General features: G+C 33.4%; 2 protein-coding genes and 1 pseudogene across 3 annotated transcripts in view; 1 reads left to right on the top strand and 2 right to left on the bottom strand.

Moving 5' to 3' along the window:
* CCDC39 (coiled-coil domain containing 39) overlaps positions 1 to 12886 on the top strand; it is a 43350-nt gene extending 30464 nt beyond the window's left edge. Inside the window, exons 14-20 of one of the 2 annotated variants that reach the window (XM_025042262.1) lie at positions 4990 to 5113; positions 9495 to 9528; positions 10078 to 10184; positions 10860 to 11000; positions 11139 to 11318; positions 11456 to 11541; positions 12727 to 12886. In XM_025042262.1, the coding sequence (XP_024898030.1) occupies positions 4990 to 5113; positions 9495 to 9528; positions 10078 to 10184; positions 10860 to 11000; positions 11139 to 11318; positions 11456 to 11541; positions 12727 to 12886 (832 nt within the window). Of the gene's footprint in view, positions 1 to 4989; positions 5114 to 9494; positions 9655 to 10077; positions 10185 to 10859; positions 11001 to 11138; positions 11319 to 11455; positions 11542 to 12726 lie in introns of both variants that reach the window. The other variant, XM_006925750.3, reaches the window with a different exon arrangement.
* Positions 6221 to 6339, bottom strand: LOC112474162 (annotated as a pseudogene).
* A 197-nt stretch (positions 12887 to 13083) lies between the features above and the next one.
* Positions 13084 to 25422, bottom strand: TTC14 (tetratricopeptide repeat domain 14). The gene is made up of 12 exons (XM_006925749.3): positions 25092 to 25422; positions 24499 to 24623; positions 24201 to 24400; positions 23156 to 23240; positions 22866 to 22995; positions 22381 to 22536; positions 21894 to 21965; positions 21389 to 21508; positions 21162 to 21284; positions 19024 to 19141; positions 17986 to 18095; positions 13084 to 17231 (listed from the first exon to the last, which is right to left on the bottom strand). Exons 1-12 carry the CDS (start codon positions 25250 to 25252, stop codon positions 16313 to 16315), a joined length of 2319 nt encoding a protein of 772 aa, XP_006925811.1. The 5' UTR covers positions 25253 to 25422; the 3' UTR covers positions 13084 to 16312.
* Positions 25423 to 25443: the final 21 nt, after the last annotated feature.

Raw genomic sequence — 25443 nt, 5'->3', positions numbered from 1 at the left:
TCTTCTTGCTGTATTTCCTTTGTTACCTAACCTCCAGTACGATGCTGAGTAGCAGTGGTGATTGCAAATACCTTTGCCTCATGCCTAATCTCAAAGGGAAAGGTTTTATTGGTTTATCGTTAAGTATGACATTTACTGTAGTGTTTTTTGAGATACTCTTTATAATATTAAGGGAGCTCACATCTATTTTCATTCTTTGTAAGTGATTTTTAAAATTCATTTAATCAGGAATGGGTATTGACTTTTATTATATGCTTTTTCTACATTCATTGATATGATTGATGGAGCTCCTTCAATCTGTTAATATAATTAAATATATAATTAAATATATTGATTTTTCAAAGTTAAACAACTTTATATTCCTGGAATAAACACAGCTTGTCTGTCAGATATTACATTTTGTATACATCTTGTTTTTTGGGATGATTTTTTAATATAGTTTTTGCATCTATGCTTATAATTCTCCTTTTTCTACTGCCCTGCTCGAGTTATCAGGCTATCAAAGTTATGTCTACTTCTATAAAATGATTTTTGTGTGTTTCTTGTTTTTCTGTACTATGGAGAAGTTTGTAAAAGAGTAGGATTATACCTTTATTGAATTTTCAAAGACCTCACCGATAATGCTGTTGGATGCCTGGAGTTTTTTGAGGAAGGTTTTAAACTATTGGTTCAATTTATTTGTTGGTCAATAGAGCAATGCAGATTTTGTATGACTTCTTGAGCCAGTTTTGGTAAGTTGTATATTTCTCTAGGAAAAATTTTCCATTTCATCTAATTTTCAAAGTTATTGTCACAAGGTTGTTCATAATATTTTCTTATTTGTTTCATGGACGCAGTGTTTCTAGCTTTCCATTCCTGATTTGGATTATTTGTGACTTCTCTTTTTTGGGTGAGATAAGTCTTGCAAGTAATTAATGAATTTTCCTTTTGGTTTGCTCATTTTGATTTTCTCTGGAGATAGATGCTTACTTCTGGAGATAGATGCTTAGCTAATTAATTTTCGACTTTGAAGGCTAAAACAATTTCTTTTAAGTATTACTGTAGATGCAACCTACACAATTTTCTATAAGGGCCAGATACTAAATATTACAGGCCATGTAGCCTCTATTGCAACAACTGAATTCTGCCATTGTAGAGTGAAAGCAGCCATAGACAATATGCAAATAATTATGTGCATGGCTGTGTTCTGATAAAACTTTATGGACACTGAAATTTGAATTTCATAGAATTTTCATAAAATATAATTTTTCTTTTTTTCAACCATTTTACTTTTAAAAATGTAAAAGCCATTCTTTGCTCATGAGCTGTACAAAAACAGGAGGCAGGCAGACTGCTGACTCTGGGTTTTTATTGCTGAGTAGGAATATTCCATTGTCGGCATCTACCCCAATTTATTTATACATTTACGTATTGATGAACATTTGAATTGTTTCCAGATTTTGGCTGTTAGAGATAAAGCCACTATGAACATATATGTGTTCTTGGTATGGACATGTGCTTTCTTTTCTCTTGGGTAAATACCTAAGAGTGGATTAGCTGGATTATATGGTAGGTATTTTTTTTTTTTGTCTTTCCTATCTTTCATTGGTTTTACTAAATTTCGTTCTTCTTTTTAATTGTTTGGAGGATATACATTCTAATTATAATTTTTTTGTTAGTTATTCCTAAATTAAAAAGAAACTTTAATCTTCCTATTTCTTTATGAATACTGAAGATTAATTAGTTTCTATGGTTTTTCCCTCCCAAAACAGGTAAGACTTTTTAGCATTTCTTACTGCTGTATTTCCTGTCTCCATCTTTCATGTATTGTTGAAATTACTGATTATAGTTTCAGGTCATTTTTTGTTTTTAATATTATGTCTATACTTTTTAAAGAACTCTTTTCTTATAACTTGCTTTAAACTGTAAAGCCAGTGTGCTAGCACTAATTTCAATCTAGTTATGTTTTACTTTGTTTCTTGGTTTAATATTCTTTTGTGCATCCCTTGTCATCTTATTTTATTGGATTTCCTATTATAAAAAACTGTTTATAAGAGGTCTGCTTCCAGGCTAATTCATTTTATTTTGTAGGGAACCTGGTTTTTCTTTTCTCTCTAGAAACTTTGAGACGTTATTTTTATCTTTGGAGGTTTCAATGTTTCCCTGTACATGTCTGGGTTTTTTATCTTTTTTATTTCTCTCGTTTGACCGTTGGTGGCTTCTTTCATTTATTTCATTCAAGTCTTTTTTTCAGGTCAGGAAAATACTCTATTAATTTTTTTCTCATACAACTTTCTCTTCATATGTTGCTCATTTTTAGTGTATGTTGGCCTTAGATCTATCTTCTAGATTTCTTAACCTTCTTCTCATTTAAAATTTTCCTTTTATTCTACTTTTTAAGATATTGTCTCCCTATTTCCCTGTTTTCTGTCTCCTCCCATTCCTTGCCCCACCATCTCTCTATATCATTAATTTAGTTTTTCTTCACTGCTTCTAAATTGAAAAGGGGAAATGATTTGCAAGAACTCCATTTCTTCATTGGTCCTTTCTTTTCATGGCAGCCCATTCTTGTTTTATGGGTGTTTTTGCATGCGGTGTCCTCTCATGATTTGGAAGACACTAATTAGAATACTTTCAAAGTTAGCTTCTATCCCATGCATTATCTTTGTTTCTCCTAGGGCTTGTTCTATCTTTGTTCATTTTGTTCTTTTTATTCATGCTGTTAGCTTTCTATAAATGTCTGATAGTTTAGGCTTTCTGTTATTTAAAAATACTTAATTAATAATCATGGTGATTGGTATAGCTAGCTGGTATTGGTTTCTTCTGCAATTAGATAGATCTCTTTCTTTGTCTGTTCTCTATATAGGAGGCTGATTGTTGGCTCTGGGCTAGTCTGTCCTTAAAGAGCATAAGGAGTTTGTCCCTAAAGGAGTTTATTTTGGGTGATTTCATTCCTGGGTAGAACTGCTTCTTTTTCATTAATCTCAACTCTTATGGAGTCCTGGAGTGACATCATGCTCTTTTTTATTTTTCTCTGTAGCTCCAAGATACAATACTAAGAACTCTGGTAATTTTATCATTATCATTAGAGCATAAATAATCCCTGTAGGGATTGAGGAATTGAGGAGAGTGGCCCAGATGTTCTGTAGTTAATCTTTATTAGTTTTCTTGATCAAAAGCTCAGAGATCATTCTTGTTTTTATTTCTTATTCTTGAGTTTGGATTTTTTCCAGACTTCTTTGGTGAAAAATAGCTCAGTAGTATTCCTGTCAATAGTATTCCGTTTCATGAATTCATGAAAAACTTGTTTTTCTCCTTCTCAGAGTTGTGGTATTTTTTTTTTTTCTTTTAATCTTTCCATTTTGGGCCAGAGGAGAGATATATTTGTACTCAGTACACCATCTTAAGCTAGAAGGCCAATAAGCCTTGTTTTTTATAATCACATTAACGATGAATAAATATTTTCTGATAAAACAACAGTGATACTTGAAAATAAGCAAAGCTGTAACTTCTCACAGTTATTAATACGTTTTACTATCGAATTTCTTCAGGAGGAGGTAAACTGGTAGGTTGAAGATTTATTTTCCCCATGGTTAGATGGCTCACTTTTCATGAGGTTGTAGCAGGTAAATGTGTTATCTTCATGTTGCCATGCATATATCAGCATTATTAGTATTATTATAAAATAAGTTAAAAAATAGTTCATAAAATATAAATTTACTGGAATGAAAGGAAAAAAAATTAACCAGCATATTTAAGAATCTAAATCTTAGGAGACAATTCTCTATGGGTTTCTCATATTTCTGCATGCCTTGCAAAGAGAGACATAAACTTTCCTGTTCTGGACTATCTTTTTAAAAAAATTTGGTAAAAAACACATAAAATTTACTATCTTAACCATTTTTTAGCATACAGTCCAGTAATGTTAAGTATATCCACATTGCTGTGCAACAGCTCTCCAGAACTTTTTCATTTTGTAAAACTAAAACTCTATACCCATTAAACACTAACTCCCCATTTCTCCATTCCCCCAGCCATTGATAACCACTTTTATTTCTGTCTGTATGACTTTGACTACTTTAGATACCTCTTATAAGTATTTGTCTTTTTGTGACTCTTATTTCAGTTAGCATAATGTCCTTAAGGTTCATTAATGTTGCATGTGATAGAATTTCCTTTTTAAGGCTGAATAATATTCCATTGTATATGCCACATTTTGTCTACCCATTCATCTGTCCATGAACATTTGGGTTGCTTCTATCTGACTACTGTGAATAGTACTGCTATAAGCATTGGTGTGCATGTATCTCTTTGAGAACCTGCTTTCAATTCTTTTGGTTATATATCTAGAAGTGGGATTGCTGGATCATATGGTAGTACTATTTTTAATTTCTTGAGAAATGGCCATACTGTTTTTCAGCAGTTGCACCATTTTACAGTCCCACCAGCAGTGCATATTTTTTGCAGTGTTCCAGTGAGGTGATATCTCATTGTGGTTTTGATTAGCATTAGACTATCTTTTTAAAGATATTTGGATAGTAAACAGCCTCAGAAGCTAGAGGTAGTACCTCCCCCTGGAGCAAAGGTTTGTTTGCTTATTTCCTATTATAAAATATTTAGATTACCTAAGCTTGAGGTTCCTCAGTTGTGATGTAAGCCTAATGTGTGTGAAGCATTCATTTGAGCTCTTCCTTACCTGCATGGTACTTCAGGAGCAAGGGCAACCAATGCAAACAGGAAGCTCATGCCATGAGTGATAAAGAGCTTTTTCTGACTAGGAATCTTGTGTCTTCTGCCAGCATCCATGAAACTGTGGGAGGCTTGTTACTTTTCAAATAAGGTGAAATCTGAGACCCTTCACCGTGAATTATAAAACTGAAAAGTGAGAACATATTTAATCTGGTCGAGTTTAGTAATAACACAAATATAAATGTCTTTTATAAGAACACTATAGTCCTTTTAAAAACTATTTGATTTTCAATGTTTAATTTTTCTCTATCTTCATATTAGTGCTGAGTTTCATGAGCGGCTAAGTAAAATTGATAAGCTGAAGAATAGATATGAAATTCTTACTGTTGTTATGCTGCCCCCTGAAGGAGAAGAGGAGAAAACACAGGCCTATTATGTAATAAAGGTAATCTTAATCGATTTACAACTGTGATAGAATGAATTATCCTTTCTTAGATCTTTGTTAACAATCAAAATAGGAACTTTTTTTTTTTTGTCATGAAATTTCATAGTGTATGTGTTAGGGGCAACCTCATAGCACTTTAGTTAACTATTTCACTTATGGCCATAAAACATTTGTTGCTATTGGAGGTACTGAAGTTCTATAAGTTTTATACACCTCCAGTCCATGAGGACAAAGAGAGGTCTGGAATACTCTTGACAATTTTTTTTTTTTTTTGCCATCTTTGTGTCATGTAATTTCCCCACGTTTATTCAAGATTCATAATCTCATTTACCCTAAGACCTATTATCACTCTGTGTGTCTTAGTATGCATGTGACATCCTGTTCAACACCTCAGGCTCAGAGCTTTACTTCATTATAGCCACCTACTTACATGGCTGCTTCCTAGACCTTATCACCACCTGGAGCTACACCACTTCTGAAATCTTATACTCCAATTTATCATTGCAGTTCTGGTATGGCAGATATTCAGAGAGGAATAGAGCTGCCCTATTGCCTTCATATTAGATGGGAGACAAACTTATCATGTGACTCTGCTGTGTTCTGTTGTTTGAGAGTTGTCTGCCAACTCATGGTTGTCTTTACCTAGGAACCCATAATAGAAAATTCAGAGGTGATCAGGATTTGGATGCAATTCCCTTCTCGAGCACTACTATATTCATCTTTCCCATGTAGAAATATCCTGAACATGTGTGATTTCCTCTACAGAGAGATCTAGAAAGTTACTCAAAACACCACAAAGAAGGAATGGAAATTGTAACTTTAACTCATTTTTCCTATATCATATATAGATAGGGGTGGGAAGATCTGAATGGCTCTTGTGAATGCTCCCTCCCTTTTGAGTTCTACTTAATCTTCCAAGTTTCCTTCTATAGTCTTTCTTTGACTTGGCATTTTCTAGTGGGCTTTCCAGGGATTATTGATTTTGTAGTAGTGTACACATCTGGCTGATTTTCTATTTATTTTTTTTTTAGGCAAGGCAACCCTTGGTTGACCTCACAGATTATAAGGATCTTGTCAGCTCACAATCCCTTATTTTTTTAATTTTTACGCCTATAGCACCTGATCTTCTTAGGTGTTCTCCCATTCAAGTACTAACCAAGCCCAACCCTGCTTAGCTTCCGAGATCAGACAGGATCGGGCTTGTTCAGGGTAGCATGGCTGTAGACTAGTTGATTTTCTGTTGACTAACCTATTTTATAACTCTGTAAGGATACAAGTTAACTTGCAGGAAAGTTGGTAAAGTATATGATTCTTGTCCATAACAATGCAAATGAGTTTGGGCCAGTAGAAATACAACTGACTTATACTCTGTGGGAAGATACCCCAACCATTCTTTTATTGTCCTGAGACAATAAAAGTTTCATACCTATAAGCAAATTTTTTTTCAGCATTTCTCTGTATGTATATTAAATATTTCAAGTATCCTTTTGAACTTGTCTAAATATCTTACTGGTTCTTTCATTAATGAGTTGAATATAATCTTTGACACATTTTTATTTCTATGAGAATAATTTTTAACATTTTGAAAATAACACCAGCAGTGAAACTGCTGGTAAAAACTTAAACTTGTCAATCAGAAGTTAACTATCACTTTTGTTTTTGAATGTGGTAGATAGATTTAGAGTATAAATTTAGTCAGTTCAAGATTCTGTGCCTTATATCCTTTATATTCCCCCCAAGGTGATCTTTCCTGAAGGGCACACATATGTGTTTATAGCACTGGGGAAGTGGAATTTGATCAGTGCTTCCCACTGTTTTGTTTCTTGCATGATGTATTTTAGGGGTACACAAACTATGGACCCTGAGCCAAATACTGCCCAGCCTTGTTTTATAAATAAGCACTAGAACACACAATACTTCTCATTTATTTACATATTGTCTATGGCTGCTTTCATGCTATAAAAAAAAAATAGCAATGGTATTATGAGTAGTTTTGATAGAGATGGAATGGTCCATAAAGCCTAAAATATTTACTGTCTCACCCTTTACATACAAAGTTTGCTGACCCCTTGTATTAGTTTGCTAGAGCTGCTGTAACAAAGTACTACAAACTAGGGTTTAAATTATGGAAGTTTGTCTGAGAGTTCTGGAGGTTAGAAGTCCGAGATGGAAGTGTGAACAGGGTTGGTTCCTTCTTAGGGCTATTGAGGGAAAATCTATTCTGTGCTTCTCATAGCTTCTGGGGGTTTGCTGGTGATCTTTGGTGTTCCTTGGCTTATGGAAGCATCACCATGATCTCTCTCCTTTCTTTAGTCTTCTGCCCATGAATGTCTGTATCTGTGTCCAAATTTCTCATTTTTTATAACACCAGTCATATGTGAATAGGGCCCTAACAACCTCATGGTAACCCGACTACATTTGCAAAGACCTTATTTCCAAATAAGGTCACATTCTGAGACACTACGGGTATCTTTTTCTGGGGGGAAACAGTTCAGTCTATAGCTTGTGTTTGGTGTTGCAGTAACCTCTTATCTATGGGCACACGTGGTTTTGTTTTTCCTGTCACCCACCCTTGTACTTTCTAGTATTGACTCTTAAGAGCTAGACTGAAGAACATTAATGGTAACCAGTGAAGAACTGGCATCTTTCAAATCTCATTTCCAAGTTCCTCTTAGTTTTTATAAGGAATCAGTTCAATTTTGACAATTTAATGAAACTGTCCAGTGAAATTACTAGAAAATGTTTTAAAATGTTGATATAAATGTATAAAGATTTCTTCCAAATAAATCAGCTTTTATAATCCAGGATAAAAAGGTATATAAGCTCTGATATAGAAGCAAATGGGATCAGTTTTATCAGTTTAAGGTATATGTGGAAATAGATCAGAAATTTGTATAAATAAATTCAATCTCTTCATTTGACAAATGAACTGAATTCAGAGAATGGAATTTAGTGTTATTCAACTCACAAGTAGGAAATCTGCAACTAAAATCTAGCTGTTTTGATGTATTCTAGCTCTTCCATGACTACATTTTGAATGAAATTGTTGCTTAGACTCAAAGGAATTAGGTGTAATTTATCTAAAAACTTTTTTTCACTGAGCTTTTTTATTATGTACTATTTGCTACAAAAATATGTGTAACATATTTTGAAGCATAAGGCAAATACCAGTGAAAACATTAAGAATTGAAACATTACCAATGAAACTTTTCCAATGACCACATGCTTGTTTAAATACACATACCTAGAGACTGAAAAAATTAATAAAATAGTTGATTTTCACTAAAAATGGGTTTTGGGCACTTTTAAATATAGATGCGCACTATCCCTGTTAACCCTTAATTGGAAAAGTTCTTTGGAGCTGTTTGGGTACAACCAAGAGTGTAGCCCAGTGACAGAGGTAAGATGGAAAGTCACTGAGTATGTCTGCTCACTGAGGAATGTTTTCAGCAACTTACAGACTTCATTTTCTCTAGCCACATTTATCCTCTTTCTCCAGTTAAAAAAAAGTATTAAAAAAAATGTAAAATATACATGAACTTCGCCATTTTAACAAATTTTAAGTGTACAGTTAAGTGGTATTAAGTATATTCATGTTGTGCAACTAAAATCTATCCATCTCCAGAACTTTTTTCACCTTCTAAAACTGAAATTTGTACCTGTCTAACAGTAACTCCCCAGTTTCCCCTCCCCACACCCTGGCAATCACCATTTTACATTATGTCTCTGTGAATTTGACTGCTCTAGGTACTTCATGTAAGTGGAATTATGCAGTATTTTTTCTTTTGAAAATATTGAACACTTCATAAATTTATGTAGGTGCCATGCTAATATTCGTATTGTTCTAAGTTTAGTATGCGCTCCTGGAGTACTTTTTCTCTAATTTTAACATTACTAACTACTCAAAAATGTTTAAATACTAACACATATATAACTGGGGTGGAAATGATAAGCATTTACTTTTCTGGGTGCATCTTGCCTCACCTCTTTTGCTCCTCTTCATAACACGAGAAAGTGTTCCTAAGCCTCTTTCAGGCCGGAAGTATACATTCTTATTTAATATCTACTTTGAAACCTCCTTTTAGTTAACTGTTTCTCTTCCCTGTAAACTATATACTTTTTTAACTTTTTGATAATTTTTGTTGGAGAGCTTTATGTAAGCTTTAGTTACTACATTTCCATCACAGTTTTATAGCCTATGTGCTATATTTGGAAGGATTTCATCTTTTACTGTAAATAGAGTGCAAGAAATAAATGCTTGGTTCTGCATCTGGACCTCAAGACAAATTGTATTCTGAGTTAACTATTTCCGGCCCTGAAAATAGAATTCTTCTCCATGAGGAATACTTTTATTTAATTACTTCTATTCTGTATTTCATAGGCTGCTCAAGAAAAAGAAGAACTTCAAAGGGAAGGTGACAGTTTGGATGCTAAGATCAACAAAGCTGAAAAAGAAATATGTGCTCTAGAAAACACCTTGCAAGTGCTGAACAGCTGCAATAACAATTACAAACAATCTTTTAAAAAAGTGACTCCATCTAGTATGTAGGAGTTAGCATGTTTTTACAAATATATGCAATGAAACTTATAGTTATTTTAAAGAAAGGAACATTTTGAGACATAGAGAACAAAAATGTACCATGTTTGACTGAGTCAGAAAAAATATCCCTCCCCCTTAAAATAAGTGCTAAGGTGTTATTTCCATTATCAGCTCTAGTGATACGGCATATCACTTATCTAGGGGATTAATTTCAAATCCGCAGAAAATAGCAGCAGATTGGCTGCTCTGTGTTGACTAAATGAGTGGCTACTACATATGCCCATATTGTTTTTCAATAAGTAGACGTAAAGAATTTAACCTTTCATTTGATAAAAATGTTAGAAATTTAACATATGTTAAGACTTTAAGATTGCTTTCTACACAGCATGTTAAACATTTAAACTAAAAATCCTCTAAATTCTAGGTGATGAGTATGAACTAAAAATCCAACTAGAACAACAAAAAAGAGCTGCTGATGAAAAATACAGGTACAAGCAAAGACAAATCAGAGAGCTGCAGGAAGATATCCAGGTAAATTCTACAGGTGTTAGTGATAAGCCCTTAGTAGAAGTCATCTATCATTATTATGTCTACTCTTGTTACCCGGTACAAAGACCATTTTATAGAGAAGTGGTAAAACATAAGTCTCATATAAGTAATCAAAAATTAAAATCTGTGCTAACGCACAATATGGACTCCTGATCATCACTTGTTAATTAGTTGATGAAGCACTGCTAATTATGATCTATCCACTAATCTTTATTTAATGTACTTTTAATTCATTTAATTCCTTAAAGATTGCTGCTTAAAACAAATTGAAAGATAAAAATAATCTAGTAGAAAGAGGTTACTAAAGCACATCACTGAAAGAGAAAACAATGTGCTTGGTAAGCATAAAATTTAAGTTTTTTTTTTTTTGCTAACAAAGTTAAAGGAACATGATGTGAACTGTGAATGTCTGAAAATTGCATGCTTTCAATAGTTACTGAATTGTTTCCTTCCCAAGTACCATAAAAATACTTTACAGTGGAGTTACATACAAAACTTAATCCTAAAACCACATTTATTATCTAATAAGAACCATTTATTTTACTCAATAAAATGTTATATACAAAAATAAATGAATTAAAGTTAAATGAATACTTGACAAATAGCAAGCAATGAAAGTTATTTTTGATTCTAATGTTAATATTTTATTTTCTGCAGAGTATGAAAAATACTTTAGAAGTTATAGAACATTTAACAAATAACATCAAAGAAAAATTATTAGAGAAGGAGGCTTACTCATTTCAACTAAGTAGAGAAACTGAGGAGCAGAAGCCAAAATTAGAAAGAGTAACTAAACAGGTACTGCTATTTTTAAAAACTGACCTGTCATATTTACATTTTTGAAGTTCCGAATAGTAAACTCAAATCCTTCATCCATTAAAAAATATTAAGTTCTGGAATATAGGTTTATTATAATTGACTACTTTTGACCAACAGTGTGCAAAACTCACCAACGAAATCCGTCTTTTGAAAGACACAAAAGACGAAACACTAGAAGAACAAGACATCAGACTTCGTGAATTTAAAGATTTTCACAAGATCATTGATGGAATGTTAGTTGATGTCACAAAGGAAAATGCTGAGATCCGTATTATTCTTCAAACATACTTTCAACAGGTAATAACAGTATCTTCTAGTTAAACATATTAAACACTTTATGAAAATTTATAGCATTCATAAAGTGAAATCTAATTAAAAATATTCTCCTTCTAAAATACAGTGGTACTAATGATTTCTATTAAATATTCTTCCAGAATGGTTTAGAACTTCCTACAGCTAGTACTAAAGGCAGTCGTTGGAGTTCTAGATCTCCTTCACAGACTTCACTATTATCAGCAAAGTAAGTGGAAGGTTAAAAAACTATCTCAACTCTCATAGCTGCTGCCCTTAAGTGAGCCCAGTCACTTCCACATCGCTACAGTTGTTGGATTTTTCAGTATACTGCCAGTGCTCTCCTCACCCTTATCTACCTGCCTGAGTCAATGTCAGATGCAGAAACAGCTGAGCAACTCTAACCTCTATCTGGTGTCACTATTTATTTCCATATGGCAGAGTGTCTTGGACCACCAGCTATTAGTACGATAAAGCAGGATGAAATTTTGGAGGTCACACCTAGTATGGTTAGCCCTGAGTTGGGTGCAGGGGGAGGGGGAACATTTTTTAACTATAAAAGGGTAACTCAGATGTAGAGACATGTAGTATGATTTTTATGATTAAAACCACACTGTAAAATTTTAAAGTCAGGATTTGATTTTTTTTTATACTGTTTTAATTTGCTAAAAAGGAAATTATTCTTCTGCATTTGTGTTATCCAGAATCTCATAAAGGGATGTTTAAAATTCTTGTGCTTTGCTGACAAAATAAAATTTTTATGATCCAAATTTTAAAATTCCCAATTTCCTAGTCAGTGGCCAGTTTACTTTTCATTAGTTCTTGAAGAGGTTTCACAAAGCAAAAGGGATACCTAAAAAGATAGGGTTTAAAAAAGTTTCTACGTGAACATGGTGGGCAGCCACTTGAACATCCCTGTACTTTCATACATTTTTTAAAACTCAGAATTGTATGGCTAGTTATAATTTTCAAATCATCTCACCATTTTTTCCTACCATTTTTTTCCTATCACTAGGTCTATTTTCTTCTTATATAACCTATCATTTTAATCTCTTTTGCCAGGCCTAAATTCCCATGCCCTTTCTACTTTTTATGCTTAACAATTTTTTGTAAATTTTTAATGTTTGACAATTCCATCTCTAAGTTGATTATAGTTGAAAACATTTTTTTCTCATATAGAAACCTATGTGTTGAAATATTTTTCTACTGGTTTGAAACTTATGTTCTTTACTTTTTAAAAAACTGATTTCTTGATATTAATGGTCATGCTTTTAAAAGCACTATTAGCACTATTATGTACTTTTTGACCTCTTTAATTACTTGTGGGATTATGGTATGTTTTGCCATTAATGATGGGGTCTCTATTAAGATACAAATTTTGAATTAAATTTACAATAATTGTTTTTTCTTTTAGGTCATCGAAGAGTACCACAAGTACTTCTGCTTCTCAGACTTCGATCAAAGTATTACAGCTGACCTTCCCAGAATCTTCTTCACTAACTGGCAGCACTTCCAGGCCAACTAGTGCTAGCAGTAGCTCCAGTAACGATAAAAGCAAAAAGAGCAGCAAGTAAACATTTTAATCTCTCTTTTGAATTGTAAACACAAAAATTTCATATTTCCAATAGTAAATTCCACTGTATGCTTTTGGATACTGTATAATGATATATAGAGTCCTACTGAAATAGTGTTAGGAAAGATACAGACAAAAGTTTTATCCAGTGGAAAATGTAAAAATTAATAGTTAAAAAAAAAAAGTCAAGCAATTGTGTCCAAATAAGCCAAGGAAATGTTTAATTTTCTTATCCTTTTTCTGATTATTTTCTTCACAAAGAAGGAAAGCAGTTATAGATTTTAACAATGCTACATGTTATACAAACGGAAAATTATGTTTTTCACTGTTATTTTAATGTTATATTAGAAAATAGTTCACTTTATTACTTCACACTAGCCATGAAACTACGCTTTTTTTCCTGAAAGATGTAACAGAATCTTTTCAGGAAGAAATTTCTAAAGATTCATTGTACTATAAAGAGTTCATTGCACTACTAAAATTCTTATTTACCCTAGAAGATCCTGAAATTAGGTTTTCTTTCTTGAAAGAAACATTTTCCAGACTTTTGGGGGAGAAATCTATTAGTTTCCTCTTTTGGTATAATTTAAAAAATTTTAACCAAAAAATAGCATTACCCTCACCCCTCCACCAAAAAAACCAATTGACAGGAAAGAGAAACACTGTACATCAATAAAAATGTAGCTTAAATTTTTAGGAATTATTCTGCTCTGATCCTGAGAGAAGTCAAACACATTAAAGATTTTGCTCTTTAGATACAGACAACCAAACATAAAGAATGTATTTCAAAATTTTCTTGATTTAATAAACAAAGCTAGGTGTGATTCGATTTGCAATAGGAATTCCATAAATTTATAGTGGAAGTAGACCACAAGATATAGAATTAGTTATTCCAGTTAATACTCCATTGTAACATGTACCCAACACTTTGAACTCCTGGAATAGTGTGGAGTATCAGTATAATGTTATTAAACTGTTTTTCAAGTCTATTAGAATCTAAGTACTTAAATGAGTATCGTCTCCTTCAAACCTTGGAAAAAAATGTTATAATTGCCATTCTTTAGAACTATCATTTGTCGTTCCTTCTGAAAGGCAGTAGCAGTGGTAAACCTGTTTCTCCTGATCATTATTTGAAAATATCACTTTTAGAAACAACCAGCAAAAGGTATAGCCAAGTCCAATGAATAAGATGGATGAAAAAGCTAGATGAAAAGCTGGATAACAATTTTTTGGCTGAAACATATAAAAACCGATTAATCTTAAATCACTTTTTATGTTCACCGAAATTCTTATTTTTTGCCCTATATTACTTTGTAAATTACTTGAAACTTGAAATAATATTACATACTGTTCTATGAAGGCAGGGATTGAGTCTTACTAGCTTTGTGACCTTGGGCAAGTTAGTTCTCTATGCTTTTTTCCTCAGTTATAATATCGACAGTACCAGTTACTTGCATCACAAGTTTACTGAAATAATCAGATAATATATATAAAATGCACATGGCCTGACACAGAGAAACTGCATAATAACTTCTGTTATTGAATCACCACCCAAAGGCTAGCACGATATTTGTGGAATGGTTAGGTTCTCCAGCCAGCATACAAGTCTACATTTAACTCTTCCAACTTCAGTGTAACAATGCTAAATGGTAAGACAAGGGGTCATTCCATTATCCCTGAATCTGGAGCCATCTTAACATCTATCTGTTGTGTTAGAAAGTCATCTACTTATGGAAACCAAGAGAAGCCTGGGTATGTATAAACTATTGACATAAAGATGTTAAGGAAAAAAAATTGCTTAAGATATCACTAGAGATTCTTGACAGATATATCCCCAATACTATTTTTTTTTGCTGATGTGTTTCCTGAAAACATTAAGGGATTTTGTTAAAATTAAAACGGTGTGTGTAAAATTCTGATGTTGTACTAGGAATTCCTAAAGGTCAAGGGCTATGTCAAGAGTTTTTACTCTTTAAGGCTACTACGGGAGACTAATGGAAATGATACCCAAGCTATTAATACACAGAAAGAACTAGGGACACTTTTAAGATGAGTTTCTTGGTGCAAAGCAACTGACCAATTCTTCCTGTTACTACCTATCGTTTTTGACCAGTTTCTTTCTCTGTTCTATTGTAAAACAAATTTCAGCTAAATCATTAGGCTCCTATCACTAGTCTGAAGGTTACAAATACTACGTGCCCAGTTATGCTTAAATTTTGTTATTTTACTGTTGGCAAGAACAGCGAGACAGAACAAGGACTGAAAGTGTCTTTCTTAGACCTCTGTGGATGGATACTCACCTATCCCCCAACTCATCCATCCAGTGTCATCATGAGTGATAGTATTAAAGGTCCATTGTCATTTAGTGTCTATAATCTTAGAGACGCTGAAGACCATTATAAATTCAACACATATGACTCTTATCTGTTTCCCAAATAATACACTATAATGTTTTCAATAATTTGGGAAAAATCCTTACAATCCCTGTCCTTTCGTTAGCTCTAGTTGCTAGAATTTATTCTGAGTAAAACCAGGCTATTGGCCTAGTCATTTATTCACACCTTGAGAAAGGAGGCATCAGGGGAGCGGTGCCATCTCAAGAATTTTAAAAATATGACCAATCTGTTCCCAACTGGACATCTACAATACTAAGACAGTTTCCTAATTTTCTTTCCATTAGAGAAAAATTCTTGCCAGGAATATAGTCTCTAAGATTTTAAAAATATTTAAAGTTAAAAAAACATTTCTTAGGGCTATAATTCTAGCAATAAAGTAAAAATAAATAGAAAAGAAACAAAATGAACTCCTATCAAATTTTCATGGCTTTATTCCTAAGGTACTTGTTAAGCTGGTATATAAAACGTTTTTAAGTAAATTAGGCTTTAGAGGCCAATTAGATAGTCTGTCTACCATTTTAAAAGTTATGCAAAAATTTTAATATTTAAACAGACGATGAATATAAAATGAGATCTAAGGAACGTTCAAATAAATGTCTCTCTTTTAAAAGCTGAGGGCTTTTAAATAAACAAGAGAGAGAATGAAATAATTTTTGATGAAAATGCCCCAAGTGTTTAGTGTACAAATTTAATTTTCTCTCAAACAGCAGGTTAAGGTGGATTCAAAGAATTCTCATTAACCATAATACAATGAAGAAACAATACCTCGATAATCATCTTTAAATGGTTTAAATCTTAAGAGTAAGAAATACTGTGCATGAACATGAAAAGACTAAAAAATCAAGCTGTGAAAAAGGGGACCTACAACTAAAACAAATATACTTTGAGAATAACTGAAAAGCATTTTTCTGCAATCTCTACAAGTAAAATAACTTTAGGAGCAGAGACTTCCACACTAGATTGTTATGATTAAAAGGTCCTAAACTTTTATTAACAGCCTTTAGTATAACAGTGCTGATTCCCTTGACATATTAATTTTTTTGCTTATTTCCTTTTTCTTTCTCAAATGCAGCTATCTGATTAAATATATTGAGCAAATTTGGAGGTAAATTTTTTTTAACTCCACTTTCTGAATGCTCCTTGCTATTTAGTCCATCTTCTTCTGGAAACTCTGTTTTAATATCCTCCTCATAATTATCCTCTCTTTCATATTCTCCTTGATTTTTACTTACTTGGTATCTTTGCTCATGTCTACTAAAATCACGTGATCCACAATAAGTATATTTTTTATATTTTTCAACTGATTTTGAAGAGTAGTCTGAGCTTGCTGGTGAAGTAGAACACCTCATGGAACCTGGCTCCCACCTTCTATAGTGCTCTTTTTTTCCTTCTATATCTTTTTCAATTTTTCTATAACCATAAATTTTTATCTTGTCCTCTGGATTCCTACAGAAGGAATCTGAGGGATCTCTTCTACTGGAAAAATGTCTTTCTGATTTATATGGCTTTTCTGTTTTGCTACTCCCTGCCTGAGTTTTATAGCTATTATAAAAATCTCTTGGATCTTCAGACCTACCTCCAAAATCATCCGGAATTTCAACTGAAGATGAAGAGAGAGGGCATCTATCTTTCTCTTTTATCTGTTTCTTTTGATATGGAACCCTATCCTGCTTTTCCAGTAGTTTTTCCACTTCTTGTCTTTGGTTAAGAAAAGATGCTGAAGTATTGGCTGGAACTGGGAACCACTCATCTTTCTTATTCTGATCTACCTGATTTGAGGATGCCTTAGCTGAATGCCTTTTGGAACTTCGAGAAGACTCAGAACGGTTCCTCTTATGTTTCTTGTGCCTTCTGTGATCAGAAGAGGAAGAGGACGATGAAGAAACTGATTCATCACCAGAAGAAACACTTGAAGAGGAAGAAGTTGATTTTCTTCTTTTCTTCTTTAGCCTAAAAAAAGTAGTTAATTCATCAGATATGTTACGTACAAAATGTTTATCCATAAAGATTTTACTTCCACTCTGTTCTCTTTAAAGATTTCATAAAAGCGGTGGCTTGGATAAGTAATTATTATAAGACTCTTAGTTACTTTAAGATTCAATTTTACCATCAAGCACCACTTTTGGGAAAAAATATTTTTGTAGACAGCTGTCACTGTAAACAAATCCATTTCTGAAAGACAGTGACATTTCCAACATTAACATAAAAATAAGAACCTGAACATATACAGGAAAGAATTGAAGTTTAATAGATGCCTATCTCTAGAGCATAGTTCCTTCGCTTCAGCACTAATGGCATTTTGTTGAGAGGGTAGGGTGGCAGGGGTCCTAAAAGATTGTAGGATGTTTAGCAGCACTCATGACATCTGCCCACTAGATGCCAGTAGCACTTCACCTGTATGACAACTAAAAATGTCCCTGGAGAACAAAACTACCCCTGCTGCTCTATTTCTAAAACATTGCTCCCTAAAATACAGGTAGTTAAAATAACTATATATATTTTATTTTTGAGGTTTTTTTCCTCCAGATTTCTAGCCTTAGATTCTACTTTAATTTCTTTTATAGAAATATTTGTGGTATAATTGCTAGAATAATTGTTATGATCTGAAATACTTTTACATTTTTACTTACTTTACCTCCATATGGCACTTTGGTTCAACTCAGTGGTTGCTTTAAGTTCAAAAATACCGAATATTATAGTTTACCTTTTCTCCTCTTTTAAGAGCTTACGCAACTTTTCTGCACTTGTTTCTATTTTCTTTGTTTTCTGCTTTTCTTCCTTTTCAGCTTGTTTTTCTCTTAATTCCAAAGATTTCTTTTAGAACCCAGATATCGGAAAAAACCACACGTTAAAAAAAGCAGAATATATAAAACCCAGTTTTCAAAAAAACCCCCACCCCCCCCACCAGAAATCAAATATGGTATACCCAAATCACCATATATCCAGCATTAAACAAGTATTTTTAATGTATAAAAATTAATCATACAGGTGTTTGGCATTAATCATTGGAATAGCCAGAACAGTATTGAGGACCATATTGCAGTTGGTATTCCATGAAAAACGGGGAAGCCATTGCATTGGTACCCATGACCCAGAGTGCAAGAAAGGGAAAGAATGTATAAAAATTATTTTAGAAAATTGAAAAAATTTTTAAATAGGACACATTTTATAAAATTCAAATAAAGAAATTCCATTAAGATGAATTGAGGGGGAAAATCACCATGTTCAAATACAAACCATTTAAAAAATAGCACAGCCCAGTTGGATGCATGATTACATAAGAAATCATTTTCCAGTTTGAGGATGGGGATGAGCAGCACCAGATGTCACAGACACAGCAGCAATGGTCCAATTCAGAAGAAAATGCATGAGAAAACATCATCATCAGTATTACAGGAAAAGACAGTTTAAAATATCTCTCAAAAAGATTTTTAGAATTAGCTCGATTACATTACTTAATTTTGTAATCACCAGGAAAGCTCACTACAGGGACAGTACTCAAAAACTACATACCAAATTTAGGCAATCTGAATTTTCTCATAGAGGTATTTTTACTTTTGAGTAGTAACAAAAAAGAAGAGGCACTAAGAAGCAATGTCAAACCCAATTAGGAAAAGCTGTATCTACAAAGAAACTTTTCATAATGCCTTAAGTAATCTAGAATTGTTTTCTGAAGAAGAAAGTTAAGTTTTGGTATTAACTTCATATATCACTAAATTTCTAAGAGGAAATAAAGAATCACCTGCATATATTTATGAAGCTTCTGCAAAGCATCCTCTGCATCTTTAAAAGTCTCATCCAAATCCAAAGCTTTCTTATAGTAACTTTCAGCATTTAAAAACTTTTCTTCTTCTTCTAACCTAATTTTGAGAGGAAGATTTAGCTTTTTGTAAAAACAAAGTCTTCAAACATGCATACAGGTCAGAGGCTTATTGGAGAAAAACCATGTTTAGCAAATTATTTTCTTAATTGAACAATACCTAAATCTTATGTTTTACTATTTCACATAAAACCACATAAAACAGTACAAAAACACCAAACAGATTGGTGGTTGCCAGAAGTGGGGGTAGGGGGTGGCTGAAATGGGTAAAAGTGGTCATAAGGTATAAACTTTCAGTTATAAGTCTTGGGGATGTAATGTTCAGCATGGTGACTGACCATTGTTCATAAAACCGTGTTGTACATTTGAAAGCTAAGAGAGATCTTAATAGTTCTCACCAGAATAAAAAAAGTTTGCAACTATGTGTTATAATGGATGTTAATAGGGCTTACTGTGGTGATCACTTTAATATATTAAACCACTATGTTGTATACCTAAAACTAATATGTTATGTCAATCATATCTCAGTTTAAACAAAATAAATCCCAAATCCAAAAGACAAATAGGAATCCATCAGTGGTAACTAAAAACATACTGCAAGTCCAGCATTGGCATTTTAATATGATATATTAAAACACATTATTGATATCCTAAATTTAGTATGATCTTGAGCTTTAGCATATTATTATATAGGCTGGCTTTTCCTAGTAGTTCATGAAAAATTTTCCTTTCTACAGAAATATTTTCCCAGAATATTCACTGTTAAAGTTGGAAATAACAACTCATATGTGTATATTGCAATTAGCTTCTAGACTGGATAATTATTAGATGATGCTCAGAAGCTTATACTATGAAAAATCAGAAAGTCTGGAGTAGGATTTTACAAACTATTTTCAGTTTTTATAAAGGAAGAAAAAGAAATTACTGTAAATGAATAAACAAAGAAAACTCCAATGGCTTTAATGGGATAACTTTTGTGTCAGACTGGGTATGAGGAGGAAAGGACCAGTCAAAGAGGATCAACGTTTCTGGCCTGTGTAAATGGATAGATGGTGTTGCCATTCACTTAGTACAAAGACACCAATACAAGGGTAATAAGGCAATTACGTCTAAGTTGGTACTATCTACCTATTGAGAAAGTAAAAGTCTGCTCCAATCACTTGGGTCCAAGCAAAAGTTCTTATGAGTTAAAAACAAATATTGCAAAATCTCATTAATTTAGAATTCTAGTATGATCATACAAGCTGAAGAATAATCAGGCAAATTCATGAAACAGAGAAGAGATAATTCTAGTTTTAAAAATTGTACACCTGAAACTTACTGGATTTCATTAACCAATGTCACAACAAAAAAACAAAAACCAAAAACCAAACAAAAAATCAACAGCAAAAAGATGCTATTAATTATAAACTGGTTTTTAATTATTAAAGCAGGCTGTTAGCAAATTACATCTGAAGTATTGTTTCTTCAAAATATTTTATATATTAGACTAATCTATTAATTATTAAAGATTTATAATAAAACTATATACCAAGTATTATGCCGGCATCTCAGGAGAGTAACATAAGTGACAGTGTTTGTTCTTAATGATTTGCTCTTCCATTTAATCTGAATTTTTGGATTTTGCTGGACAGAGTAGTGCAATAAACCGAATATAACAGTAAATCTTATTTGTAATTAACAACAGTAGCTTTCGATTCATATTTCTGGCATCCTAGTAAAATGATGAAATAAACTGTAAGTTAACTTCTTGTCTTTTTTAAAACAAAGCTTCTAGTGTATGCCCAGGAAAAGGATACCCACCTAATTTCTTATACCTTTACATTTATATTTCTGTGTAATAAAGATATATATTCAGAACAATGAACTCAAGATACGAAAATATCTCTAATTATAAAGAACCCCAATAAGAAAAATAACTATTTAAAAAACATTTTCAAACTTGAAACTAAGAGTGTTCTGAATTAAGTGATTAAAGATGTTATTTTCTTATGTGAAGTTCAAAATTTTATAGCAGTTGGTTGAATATTAGATCTCTATTAAACAAATCTGACACTTACTGCCCTCCTCTTTCTACAAGTGTCTGGCAGAGGTATTTTCTTGCATTCCTGTGAGTTGGACAGTTTTCCAATGCAAGCTCAAAATCTTCTATTGCTTTGTTCAGACTTCCTTTCGTTGCATATCTAGAGATAGGAAACAAAATTAGAGGGGTTTATCTTGTGAGCTATTCATAAATTTCGTACATATTTACCTTGTAAATATTTCTTAAAACCCATGATCCACTTACAATGCTCCACGAGCTACCAAAGCTTCCACATTTTCTTTGTCTATTTCTAGAGCCTTATTGTACTCATTCATAGCATCCACATGGCGTCCAACTTTAAAATAATCAACTCCAATCTTCACACTAAAAAGACATTTGTAGAGCATCACAAACATTTCACAGAATATCCAAACAAAATGTTAATATGGCTAAATTTTTAAAGCACATTAAATTTGGCTAATATTTATTCTTTAATACTTTCCAAATACCTAAAAAGCATTCTGCCTTTGGGTAGTTGCATAACAAATATGTGTGAAATCTACATATCAATATACTAATTCCTTTTGAAAAAAATTTAAAATGTTAGCTTAAGTCTGTTAAGTTTACAACATAACACTATTTACATCTATAAGAAAGCTAATGTCAAAAAGGCATTTTAATTCATTTATAAACAAATTTGGTCTTAACGATGACATAATCCTTGCTTTACCCTACACAATGCAATTGTTGAAAGACAAAGTCTTCATACCATTTTAAAGCCCAAGATGCAGACTGTTTCTTTCTTAATGCAGAAGCAAAATCATCTTCAGAGAAATTTTTGCTATTAAAGAAAATAAAAGTCAAATCAAACTGTATACTTTTTTTTGTAACTAGTTCACTTTGCCTGAAAGGTTAAAACTCAACATTGAAAAAGTGAATCTCAAGCAAGAAATCTGTATTGCATTTACAAAGAAAAGTTCTTTAACTCTCAGGAATGACTTATTCCTAAACATTTTTCTTTAGCATATACACAAAATTCTTATAAATTTTCTGAATCTTTGTCTACTTGGTCACATGGTACATATCTAATCATTGATAGGACTCAATTCCAGGAGATGGGATCACCTAGTTTATTTAACTTTTGGCATGTTGCTGCCACCAGGCTTAGGATAGTCAAATACACCCCTCGGTTATGCAGCTTTTGAGCTCAGCACCATCACCTTATCACTTAATAGAATAACACCAATTTACTATACCTTTGTAGGCCTCTCATTAAAGATGGTGGATTAGATTCATCTATTCCTAGTTTTCCTAGAAGAAATTCAACTACTCCTGGATTAACAAATCCCAAGGAACTCTGCATGATGTTTTCATAGGATTCCAAAGAATTGCTATTTAGTTCAACACTCCTCCTTAAAAAATATAAGAATCACAATATAAAAATCATAAACATAATTAGCATGTCCCATTTCTATTAGAGAAATAAAATTCCATTTCTATTAAAGAAATATCATTATTACATTAAATACTGATACCACTTTTGTATGTGTGGCAATATCATGACTTCATTCCTTTTGTTAAGTTTGAAGAAATTTAAAGTTTATATAAATACATGAGCATACTTTGAAATAAGAGAAATTAAAATTCTACTCTGTTGTCAGAAGTTGGATAAAATTTGCTATTTTTTAGTCAAGAAACTGTTTTGCAATTAACTGCTGTTGAAATAATGTGGATAAATTACCTGTAGTACAAAGGAAGCTCTTCAGAACTAATCACACCTAATTTAACACCAGATAGGTGTGGTGGAAGAGATGAGCTATATAGAGATACTGCAAGCTTTTCATGATATCTGTCAATATCCTTGATTCCAGCTTAAAAAAAATGAGAAAACCAAGCTGATTAACAAGAAAATGCAAACCAAAACAAAACAAAAACCTTTCAAACACTATTCTCATTAATCTATATTTTCAAAATTAATAAAAACAACAATCTTGACAACTGTTACTTTTTTATTAGGATAAAGTTGATCACCTCGAATGATATCACCAGTTTGGTAATATGATAAAGGATCCCCATGGTTACTGTGAGAAGGTACATCTCTTAATGGACAAAGAGCCTGCAATGAGAAGTATTTTAAAACAGATGTTCCATTCTTCGGTGAAAAGGGTCTTCTTTTATCCTAGTTGTTCAGTAAAAACAGTTAATAGTTGACATAAACTTTAAAAAGCAACCAGCGCCCTAAGGTCTAAATTTAAATAAAGATTTTAATTATAAGTAACTTCTATGCCAAAATACAATAAAACAAGTTTCTTGGTTCAGTTAGAAAACTAATGAAATTAGTTTAAAAACTGCTGAAATTTCAGCTCGAAAAATCTCATGAAATTTGCAATTACTGTTAGGAAGCAAATATAAGTGGATTATGAAACAAAAAGATATCTTGCACTTGTTAAAAATGAAACTAAAAACTGTCCAGTAAGTATGAAAATTCCAATTAAATGAAATGTGAATATTCCAAAGTTTGTCTGTAATCCAGTCTATGACACTTTTTGCTTTTCTTCCCTTTTCATCTGCTTTGATAGACAGCAAATATCAAACCTTTTAAAGTGACACATTTCAAATTCAGGACTATTCATCTTTGGCAAAGTATCATATTATAATGTACAAATCACATTTAATTACTGTAAATAAATAAATGGGTCAGGAATTTATTTTTAAATTATCCACATGGAAGTGTCGAATGCCAAATACTAAATAATTAAAAACATGTTCAGCTAGGAAAAGTAAGTCCAAATACTAATCAATCTCACCACTCACTGATATCTCTTTGAACGTATGAAAAGGGACTCCACCCCTGCCAACCAAGGGGACTATAAAAAAAACCCCAAAACGAAATTCTATCACTGCTAATAATTCTTTTAGTAAGAAAAGGTACTTTATTTTTCTCCAATTAATATTTATTAATTCTTGAAAGTGTAAGCAGGTACGCGTAAGTACAGCTGAATGCAGACACAATTCTTGCATTTAAATGACCATAGAAAGCAGAAGCAATCAAAGAAATGAAAAGTGAGTAACTTACTGTGATTTCTAAGTGGGATATATCTCTCATGATGCCACTGCCTAAACAAATCAACACCATGAAAAACCCAAATTCCCGAATGGAACTAATTCTTCCAATCACTATGTCACCACGCTCAATATCTCGGAAAAATAGCTCTCTCCGATCCATGCTAGGTATTTCCATGAATTGCTCTAAAGGTGGCATGACTGCATAATGATCTGAAAAAATAATTAACAAAATTACAATAGTTTGTGTTCAGCTTTATCTTAAGTAGTTAAAACCATCTGCAATCAAAAGATTTTAAGACTCAACTCACCTTCATTGTCTTCATTAATGTCAGAAGTTGCAGGTGCATCTGATTTCCAGGGAAGTGCAAAAAGCAGATCCGCTTTTTTGGAAATGAATTTTTGTATATCAATGTTGTCAACTCTCTTCTCCTTTCTTAAAAAGAAACAAAATTTATGAAAACTGGTTTATTTGCAAAACCTTTCCGTGTGTTCAAGTTTCTGCTCATGGATTTCATTAACCAATGGGGTCCATCCTAAGCTTCTGTCCGTACACACCCTCCGAAAAAAAGTTTTAACCAGGGATTCTCTCACTCGCCAGCCTGTAGGTGGAGGGCGAGGAAACTTAATAAGTGACGCCCGCAGCCCCAGATACAAAAGCCCAAAGGATTTTAGCTAAAGAATCTGCGACTCTGTTAGGCAATTATCAGAGAAAAATATCATCCCGCATCTCGCATCCCGCAATGCCCTCAACAGGAGCGCGGACCCTCCATCCAGCCCTCTGTACCAGCGCCGCAATCCTCACGTGCTCACGGCCACGCTGGACTCACCCGCCCGGCTGCGGTAGCGGGGCCCAGAGCTGCGTCCCCTCCCCCGTCTCGCAGCGTCGCCGCGGTCCCATTACCTGCCCTGTAACGGCTGCTGGGACGTCGGGCCCCGGGCAGGCTCGGCCGCCGATCCTAGAAGGCTCCGGAAATGCGGATTGTCCTGCTGTTCGCTCCGGAGCAGGGAGAGCAATGACGGCCCGTGGTAATTCAGTGACTGCCGCAGAAGGTCTCGGTCCATGGCTAGAGACTGCGGGGCTCAAATACCGGTGGGCTCCTAGCCCTTCGGTTCCGTGCCTCCTACCTTAGCGCCGTTGTGCCGGAGGCTGAGCAAACGCCTAGAAGCCGCCGGAAGCACACATCGCAGACGCTTTGAGTTGCCTCCCGGAAGCGCCCTCTAAGTGGCGGCGCAGCGGACTCTGCCTCTGTCTC

This window comes from Pteropus alecto, unplaced genomic scaffold (assembly GCF_000325575.1).
Source record: "Pteropus alecto unplaced genomic scaffold, ASM32557v1 scaffold88, whole genome shotgun sequence".
NCBI lineage: Eukaryota > Metazoa > Chordata > Mammalia > Chiroptera > Pteropodidae > Pteropus > Pteropus alecto.
This window is presented reverse-complemented; position numbering and strand designations above follow the sequence as displayed.

Excerpts from the sequence above, each read along its gene's own strand:
- TTC14 (XM_006925749.3), bottom strand. The coding sequence starts at position 25,252 with ATGGACCGAGACCTTCTGCGGCAGTCACTGAATTACCACGGGCCGTCA. Across the intron at positions 23,241-24,200 it reads TATCCCACTTAGAAATCACA|GCTCTTTGTCCATTAAGAGA; the intron begins GTAAGTTACTCA and ends TTCTCATTGCAG. Across the intron at positions 18,096-19,023 it reads AGCTTCATAAATATATGCAG|AAATCTTTGGAATTAAGAGA; the intron begins GTGATTCTTTAT and ends GGGTTCTAAAAG.